The sequence below is a fragment of the Mesoplodon bidens genome (genome assembly GCF_964165515.1).
Source record: "Mesoplodon bidens genome assembly, contig: HAP1_SCAFFOLD_152, whole genome shotgun sequence".
Classification (NCBI taxonomy): domain Eukaryota; kingdom Metazoa; phylum Chordata; class Mammalia; order Artiodactyla; family Ziphiidae; genus Mesoplodon; species Mesoplodon bidens.
In genome coordinates, this window is record NW_027672569.1 from 26645 (window position 1) to 35641 (window position 8997).

General features: G+C 59.6%; 1 protein-coding gene across 1 annotated transcript; it reads right to left on the reverse strand.

Annotated features, from left to right (window-relative positions):
- Positions 1-1253: 1253 nt before the first annotated feature.
- Positions 1254-4210, reverse strand: LOC308610009 (forkhead box protein J1-like; the record flags this gene model as incomplete). Its single annotated transcript, XM_081259278.1, has 2 exons — positions 1254-2021; positions 3713-4210. The coding sequence occupies 2 exons, from the start codon at positions 4208-4210 to the stop codon at positions 1254-1256; spliced, it is 1266 nt and encodes a 421-aa protein (XP_081115404.1).
- Between the last annotated feature and the right edge of the window lie 4787 nt (positions 4211-8997).

Consider the following 8997-nt stretch of genomic DNA (forward strand, 5'->3'; position numbering starts at 1 on the left):
CCTTTGCCGCCTGCTCCTCGGGGCTGTGGGTACAGTCTCCCCATTGCACATATAGAGGTGCCGAGGCCCTGGCTGCAGGGGACCCCCGAGGGCCGCTTCTCAGCCCCTTTATCTCTGGGCACCCAGAGATCATGAGGAGTGCATCAGGGGACACTCTGCAGGCCTTTGGTGCCCGCCATCTTGCTCCCAGCCATTCCCCCTTGGGCCGTGGCCTCCCCAAAACTGGCCCATGCTTTTCCCCAGAGAAAGTTGCAAGCAGGTCCATTTTGAGACTTTTTAAAACTTTATTTTTAAAAATGTTTTTATTGTAAATAACTTTCTATGAAAAAGGTTAGAATGCCCGATGGGTTAGGAGAGTGGATGTGGGATGCAGCCCAGGGCGTTTATGGTGGAGCAAGACACTCCCCTGCAGGAGTGCAAGCAAGGGCCGGGGCCATCCCCCCATTCCTGGTCCCAGTGGTTCTAGCAAGCACTGCGTCCCTCCCAGTTAAGCCTCAGCTATAGCTACACTCACTACATTAGTCTGTCTGTCCCCTTTCCCTCTGCAGCTTGGCTGCCCCAGCCCCTAACCCCCAGATCCCCATCTCCCCGCTGCTCTCAGCCTCAAGTTGGGCTCAAAGATTAGGGACACATGCCCTCTGCCCCACCTCTTAGGGATGAAGCCAGAAGATCCCAGAGGCCTTAGAAAATCTCCTGGCTCCACCCAGCACCCCGGCCTCCTTTCTGTCTCCTCTCTCTTCCCCCCTCCGCCTTGCTCCTCCTCACAGACTGCCGGGAGAGGCCTCTTGGGTGTTAATTTGCAGTCACCTAATCAGCATTTGTTGTACCTGGGAACTTGCTCTGGATAGAGACCTGGGGAGGAGAGCAGGAGAGACAGAAGCTTCGAAGCTAAGGTGTTCTGGGGCGGGCCCTGTACTGATGTTTCCAGCTTGGCCAGGGCCCCTCCAAGCTGCAGCTCTCATAGTGCAGGGCCCTTAGCGTGTCTCTGGGGCAGGGAAGAAGTGGGTCAATGAAACACTGTGTGTATGGGGGGCTGGGGAGCGGAGGCAGCAATTTTGGTCCTGGGCCCCAATTCTCAGCCTGCTGGACTAGAATCTGAGGATGGCCTGGGCTGGGGGCCGTGTGGCCTGGTGTGTTGACCTGGCCCAGCCCCTGCCTGGGTGGTAGGGTGTCCATGGGCCTGCACTGGGGGGAGGTGGGCAGCCTGGGCCCAGACTTCGGTGCTGTCTGGAGGTGGGGCAGGCCCTGGATTCTTACAAGAAGGCGGCCAGGCTGTCCCAGTCATGCAGGTCAGAGGCCAGTGTGGCATCCCCGGCCTCAAAGAGGGGCTCGGGGGGCAGGGAGCTACGGGTGCTCTCGTCCCAGGGGTGCTCCAGGAAGGATGTGGCCAGGAAGGTCTCATCAAAGTCCAGGCTTTCGGTAGCCTGCTCCACTGGAGGCCCCCAGGTAACAGGGCAGTCGATGTGGTGGCCATGGATGGTGAGGTCCACGTCCCCGTGTGAGGCAGGGCTCAGCGGCGGGATCAGCTCCGAGGTCTCCAGCGTGCCCAGCCCCCCGTCCAGCGTGCCAGAGTCCAAGAGGGCCTCCCAGTCAAAGTTGCCCTTGAGGGGTTCCAGCTCACCCTGCTCCTCCTGGGTCAGCAGCAGGGGGCTGGAGGGCCGCGGGACCTTGGCCTCCTGCTTGGGCAGCGGCTGTTGACGCTTACGCCCCAGCCTGCCCTCGCCTGCACCCCAGCCCGCCTCCCCAGTGGCCTCCTCGAACTCCCGCAGCAGCTGCTGGGCCACGGCGCTCACGGTCAGTGGCCCGACCCATGGGGCGGCGCTGGGCTCTGGCGCGGCCTGGCGGGCTGAGGCCGGGTGGATGTGGACTGGGGGCAGCCGCCGCTTCTTCAAGGCCCCACTCAGCAGCCGCTCGGCGTACTGGGGGTCGATGCGCCAGAAGCCCCCCTTGCCTGGCTCGTCCTTCTCCCGAGGCACCTTGATGAAGCCCTTCTTCAGGGACAGGTTGTGGCGGATGGAGTTCTGGACACAGGGAGATAGGAGAGAAGGAAGACAGCTGGGAGAGTGGGTGGGGTCAGTGATGGGGGGCTCCTAGCGCCACTGCCAGTCCCACCACCACCTTCTCTCCGATGGGGGCAGGGGAGACAGAAGCGCTGCTCCGAGCGAGAGGCTCTGGGACACCCGCCACGGGGCACCAGGAGCTGGGAGTGCTGTCGGGGGCTTTTGTTCCCATTTGCCAGGACATCTGCCTGCTCAGTCATCCGAGCCCTGAGCCGCAGTGTGGCTCTCAGTGCCAGTCTGTCCTGCCCTCCGTCCCTTACCCCGCTGCTTGCGGCCTCTGGTCAAAGGCCTTGGCTCCCCCAGGTCCTGGACGGCCATCTCCCTCTGCCTGGGCCTGGCTGGCCTTCTCTGTTTGTGAAATGAGTGAGTGGGTGTGAGGGTGTGTGTGGGGGGGCGATGAAGTGTGGGAGGATCTGATGACTTTCCTTGTTTCTAGAGCCGGCTGCTGGCCTGGGCCCTAACCCACCGTGTCCCCCTCCTCCCACCCCAGGCTCTGAGGCCTCAGTTGATTATTACCCAGCCAAGAGCATAGCGCTCATTCCTGGGGGCTCTCAGGCTTGGGGTAGGGTGGGGGGTGGTGGAGGGTCTCTGCTTTCTCACCAAGGTTACAAATGGTACCTGCCCCAGGGTCAGGGCCCAAGCAAACGTGGAATAGCTGTGATCACAGGAACTCTGATCCTGTGACCTGTGCCACAGGGAAGGATCTGTGCATCCTCAGGGTCTCTGTCCCCAAGTAGCCCCTGATCCTGATGTTCGAAGAGGCTGAGGGCAGTGTGTGCCCAGCCTGAATCACCATCCTGCCTTGTTCACGCCTGGGTGCACAGTCCAAACCACGCTGGGGCACAGGGGTCTGGGGCCTGGTGGGTGGGGCCGGCATGTGAGTAGTGCCCCCTGGCAAGACTGGGAGGCTTACATGGTGGTCTGGGCCCCTTGGCTGCTCTGTGCCAGGTTCCGGAGATTTGAACATGAAGCCAGTGTGGGAGGAAAGGAGGAAAGAGCCCCTGTGGAAAGCACGTGGCTGAGATAATTGTCCCCCCAGGGAGGTTGATGAGAAGAGGGGGAGGAGTGTAGGCAGGAATCTAGGGAGGGCTTCGGGTGGGGGCTGGCACAGCAGCTTTCGGAAGGCCCCGTAGCCCTTCCACTGGGACACAGATGGCCTTCACACTCTGCAGCACACCCCTCTCCCCTCCCAGAGCCCCTCCAGCCAACTGAAAGCAGGCGGGATGCAGAGCCGGGCAGCAACCATGCTCTGCCTCCAGTCAGACCCTGACAAACTGACCTTGAGGAGGGTAGTGTGTAGGAATTCCAGGACTTGGGACACAAATGTGTCCCTCAGTCCATCAACCTAACCTGGGGGGCTGTGTCCATGCATAGTTCAGCCCTGGTCCTTGGGCTGAGCCTGCCGGATGAGGGACAAGTTCTTTCCACTTGAACCACTATGTCGGCACCCCTGCAGCCCTCTGAACATCCTCCCTCCTCCGTCTCTGAAGTCAAAGGGGCAGCAGTCCAAGCACTGGGCTCCCTTGAGGTCCTTCCTGGACGGCCTTCCTCTCTTGGGGCCCTGGCCGTACCGCGCCTACTTGGCCTGCGGATCTGGGATGTGAGTCCAGTCCGCGCGGGCATGGGCAGGGAGGGAGGGAGTGCCTCCCTACCTGCCAGGTGGGATCAGCGTGGCGGAAGTAACAGAAGTTGTCCGTGATCCACTTGTAGATGGCCGACAGGGTGATCTTGGTGGCCTTGCTGGCCTGCATGGCCATGCAGATGAGCGTGGCATACGAGTAGGGCGGCTTCACGTGCGGGTTGGTGGCGTAGTCCACGTCGTCGGGAGGCGAGGCCTGCAGCCCCGAGGGGGCGCTCCGCGGCGTGCACAAGGACGTGGGCTTGCCGGGTGTGTGCGGCTGCCCCAGGCAGGCGGGGTCCGCCGCCAGGGGTGACCCCGGCTCGGCCGAGCCTGACAGCTCGTGGTAGCCGTGAGGGTCGGTGTACCCCGAAGGCAGGGCGGGGACCTTGGCGTTGACAATGGAGAATTCCTGCAGCCACTGCAGGCTGGTCAGGCTGTCATTCAGGGCGTTGGACTCCTCCAGGCCGCCTTCCGGTCCGGCCTCCTCCGCTGCCCCTGCTCCCGAGACGCGTAGCCAGCTCTCCGCCATATCTGCGGGCACTCTCCGAGGGGGCTGTCAACATCCACGAGCCGAGCCGAGGGTGGCCGCCGAGCTCTCCGGCCCGCTGACTCCCGCGGCTTCAGTTACGCAGCCTCCCGGAAGCGGGCTTCCATCCCGCGATCCTGGAGTAGCCTCCTCCAAAGGGAATGTGGTGCCTGCGGGAACCAGAGCGGGAACTGAGCCCTCTTTCCACACCCCCGAAGGGAGTGTGTGTGCGAGGGGGGAGGCTCTTACTAAAATGCTTCCTGCAGCTGGGGAGGATCTTTTACTGCCGAGGTCTGGGAAACAGAAGGTGTGCCCGGGGGTCCGACCCACACGGGGTTCGCCTCGCTCTTTTCCTCTTGGATCTTTTAGAGGAGACTTAATTAGCCAAACGAGGGAATAGTGTAGGGGCATGCGAGGCCACCCCTTTCTCCCTCAAAGCGGGGAATTAACCCCCCTCTCTCCGTCCACAACCAATGGAAATGGGGCGAGAGAGTCCAGGAGGGCAGTACGACGGGTCGGGGGGCGGGGGAGGTCGTCTGATCTTTGAAAAGGGATATTAGGATGGGGATCAAGGGGAAGGAAGGAAACAATACAGAGAGTTATAAGGGGGCGGGAAGTGAGTGTCCCCCAAACGCCTCTGATGTCAGTCCCCGGGCCCACCACTTCCGTCGGGGACCGATGGGAGAGCGGGCTGCTACTGACGCCCTCCCTTCCCACGGCCTGCAGCCCTCCCCGTCCCTTACCTGGCTCAGAGCGCAGCCCGGGCCAAAGGAAGGTTCTCAAAGAAATTCCTCCCACCGCCCACCCTCACCGCGGCTCTCTGCTCCCAGCTCGAGGGCCCAGCCAGCAATCCTCGTCGCCACTCACGCCCGCCGGCGCCTCTCTGAAAGCCAGCGGCCAGGGACCGGCACTCAGTCGCCGCTCACAAGGCGTCTCCTGCTGCCGTGGCGACGCCCCGCCCATATAAACAGCTTCCGCTTCTGCCATTGGCCAGGGCATCTCCAAAGAGACCGCGGGCTCTTAACCGCTCTCTCACGCGGTAACTCTCTTCCAGCTCCCTCCTGCCGCCCTCTCCCGCGCGCGACCCAGCCCCCTACCCGCCATCGCGTCCCGGCTCCGCGCATTCCCGCCCGAGGGCCCCGCGCCGGGCTCGGAGAGGCGCGCGGCTCGGCGCTCCCGCAGAGGCCCCGGGGCCCTCGGCGAGCAGTTCGCCGCGGGAACCGTACTCCGCCCCACCCCTTTCCCATCTGGGCTGCTCAGAGGTGGCGACGGCTCCTGGGATGCAGCCCGTGGCGCGGGAGCCAGGGCTGGGTGCATGCTTGGGGCTTTCCTTTCCTCTCCTCTGGGCTGCGAGTGGCACTTCCTCACGTTTCTGCGGCCTGTCCCTGTCTCCCGACCGAGTGTCGTCTTGGTGCCCGCAAGCAGGTCTGACTCTCCGATGCCACCTGCCGCTCAGGTCCGCAGAAACCGCAGCCCCGGTCGCAGACACCCCAAGTCGGCTAGGGTAATCCAGTGTTTCCCGGTAAGCGCTCCCTCCCCGCCCCGTCCTCAGCAAGATTCCCAGAAGCTGACATTCCAGAGGCTTCTTCGCAAGTGCTCTCCCTCCTTTCCAGATAGCCGAGGAAACAGAGCCGGTGGGTGAAACCCAGGAAAGCCGTGGACTTGCCAAATTCTTTGACTGGGGTCATTTGCCCCATTAATTTCACCAGCCTTTAAGTGACGGACTAACGGTGGACTGTGGTCCTTCCTCCTCCCCTCCCCCAGCCTCCCTCTAGTCACCAGCTTTCCTGCTCTTCAATTATTGAGGAGCAGCAGTTGGAAGTTCTCTGTTTGAAGGGGGTGGGTGGAGGTGAGGGCTCCTTATCAGGCCTCTGCGCAGGAGCTGTGCCCAGGGGATGGTACACCAGCTCCCACCCAGAAACATCCCTCTACCCCTTGCCCACTCTCACTCCTCCATGTCCAGCTTGTCTTGAGTCAAAGTTTTTTTTTCTTCCCAAGTATTTATTGTTTTTATTATTATTTTATTTTTATTTTTTATTAGTTTCTGCTTTATAACAAAGTGAATCAGTCATACATATACATCTGTTCCCACATCCCTTCCCTCATGCATCTCCCTCCCTCCCACCCTCCCCATCCCACCCCTCCAGGCGGTCACAAAGCACCGAGCTGATCTCCCTGTGCTCTGCGGCTGCTTCCCACTATCTATCTACCTTACGTTTGGTAGTGTATATATGTCCATGCCTCTCTTTCGCTTTGTCACAGCTTACCCTTGGTTGAGAGTCCGCCTGCCGATGCAGAGGACACGGGTTCGTGCCCCGGTCCGGGAAGATCCCACATGCCACGGAGCGGCTTGGCCCGTGAGCCATGGTGCTGAGCCGGTGCGTCCGGAGCCTGTGCTCTGCAACGGGAGAGGCCACAACAGTGAGAGGCCCACGTACCACAAAAAACAAAACAAAACAAAACAAAAACATTTGTATTTCCACTAATAAACTCAAATTATCTTTGCTTTTTCCCATCACACTCCCCAGAGCCTTTTCACAGAATTGTCACTGTTCCCCTGGCCACTATCCTGCCGCCTGTGTGATACTCCATCAGATTCCTTGGAGGCCCGTCTACCTAGCACGGCCTCGTGATTCTAATCAGCTCACCACCTACAATGGTCAACTCAGATTTCCTCCCTTTGAGAACCTTGCAGAACAATCTCAGAACATACCATCGCCCCCCCCACCTTGGTCTCAGGGCCAAAGAAGACCCAGAGGCTTCTTAGCGGAAGAGGTGCTGGAATGACACAGGTGCTTTCTCAGCATCACTCCCACAAGGCTGATGAGAGCAGCGAGGATGGGGACCTGAGCCATCCTGGCCGCCAGCTGGGGCTCCTGGCAGAGCACCTGTGGGCCTGGGGAGGGTGGACCAGGGGATGCTCCCCGGGCTCCCTCCTTGTGGGCGCTCCGTGAGGGGAGTGGCATCCGTGTGGGGAGGGAAACAGCGTGGAGAGGGAGACCAAGTGCCTGAGAAGCTGTCCTGACGGCCAAGCCAGCCTGAGGCACCTCAGTCATAGGATGGAACTTTGAACTTACAGCTGAGCGTGGTGAGGTCTGTTGATTCCACGGGAACTACCACAGTGGATGCTCCTGTCATTAACCTGACATTAACCCGACAGATGCTTCCAGAGAGTTCCCCAGCTCTTTATTACCAGTGTGACGCTAATAGCAGAACCCGAGAAACATTTTACCAAGAGAGCAGATGCACTTTCCTTCTCCCGTAAGAGCCCTTGAGACCTCGAGGTGAGGCTACGATGCGACCCTCAACTCCCTCTCCCGGCAGCCGCCACTGTTATTCGGTTTCATGTCTGGCCTGAACGGTGAAGCCAGGTTAATCTCAGAATGGCTGGCTCTCGAGATCACCGTAAGGAAGCCCAGGCATTGTTTTCCTTCCAGGTCTCGCTCCCCTGCCGCAATCCCAGAGTGGAATAAACATCCACCAGCAGGTTGGCCCGAAGGAGTTAGGGAGAGGAGGAAGCACAAGGCCTGTGGTCAGTTTCCACCAGCATGGGTGGCTGAAACAATTCCCAGGAGCTCTCTCTGCCAAACTCGGGGGTTGGTGGGCGGCCACTGCGGGGAGGCAGGAGCCTAGATTCCTCTCTTGAGGCCCAGTGAGCGGCTGGCCTGCACAGCTGCCACAGACTCAGGGCGGAGTGAGGGCAGAGATGGCATCTTCCCCAACTAGTGACCAAAACAAATCCTGCCTGTAACCTTTGCCACAGAAGCATCCCCGCTTTTGTGGATCAGGGATTAATCTAGTCTCACAAATATGTTTTTTCCTGGAAAATTTCAGCATATTAAATACAGGCTCTTCCCAGTTAGGAATGGAAGCCTCAGCGAGGGCCCCTCGGATGTGCACGTGCCCAGCAAGCTTGGGGTTGGGTGTCAGTGAACATGAACTTTCACATGAATTCTGGATAGCCTAAATGAGTTTCAAAATAAACAAACTGGACAGACAGACGTACATTTGGCAAAAAGACATGAGAAACAAATGGACAGACAGAAGCCAGGTAAAGAGTAGGAAGGCAGGAAGTGAAGTGTACCCTGGACCTCAGCCGCTCTGGTCCAGGCCTGGCTGGGTCAACACTAAGTGGATAGGCTGGCAAGCCCCTGGGAAGGCCGTGGGAGGTGTCTCTGGGGATTACGGCTTCCTCCACCACAAGCCTGCATGGGACCAGAGGGGTGAGGACCTGGGTCTTTTGCAATCTGATGGAGAGTGGCAACCACAGGAGTTTGTGTCCCTCCAGCACCTGTAGCCACGTTGCCAAGGGAGTAAAGCACTGGACCCACGATGGGACGTGGCTGTCCTGAAGCTTAAACATGTCCAGGGCATGTTTAAGAGATTACAAACCATGCAACATGAAGGCAGTCTCTGCCGTGAACCCAGAAGGGGCAATTTCGACCTAGTCCACCGGGCAAGATGTGGCTTTAGAGCCATGGTTGGTGAAGCCCTTGGTGAGCATGGAGCAGGGGAACATCAGTGCCCAGAGTGTGACTGACAGGTGGGCTCCTCCTGAGAACTCATCCCGGATTCAGTTTAGTGTCATGAGAAGGAATAAGGGGCACGTTGATGGCCCTGATTGAATTTACAGTTAGGGCTCCAGGGAGAAGAGTCACCCTCGACCCCTGATCGTTCCTTTGGGATCCAAATCTAGGGAGCACAAGGCAACTGGTGGTCGCCCAGGGCTCACTGGGTCACAGAGCTAGTCTATAAAATGCAGGCTTTGAAATTCCTCTCTGATCCTAACT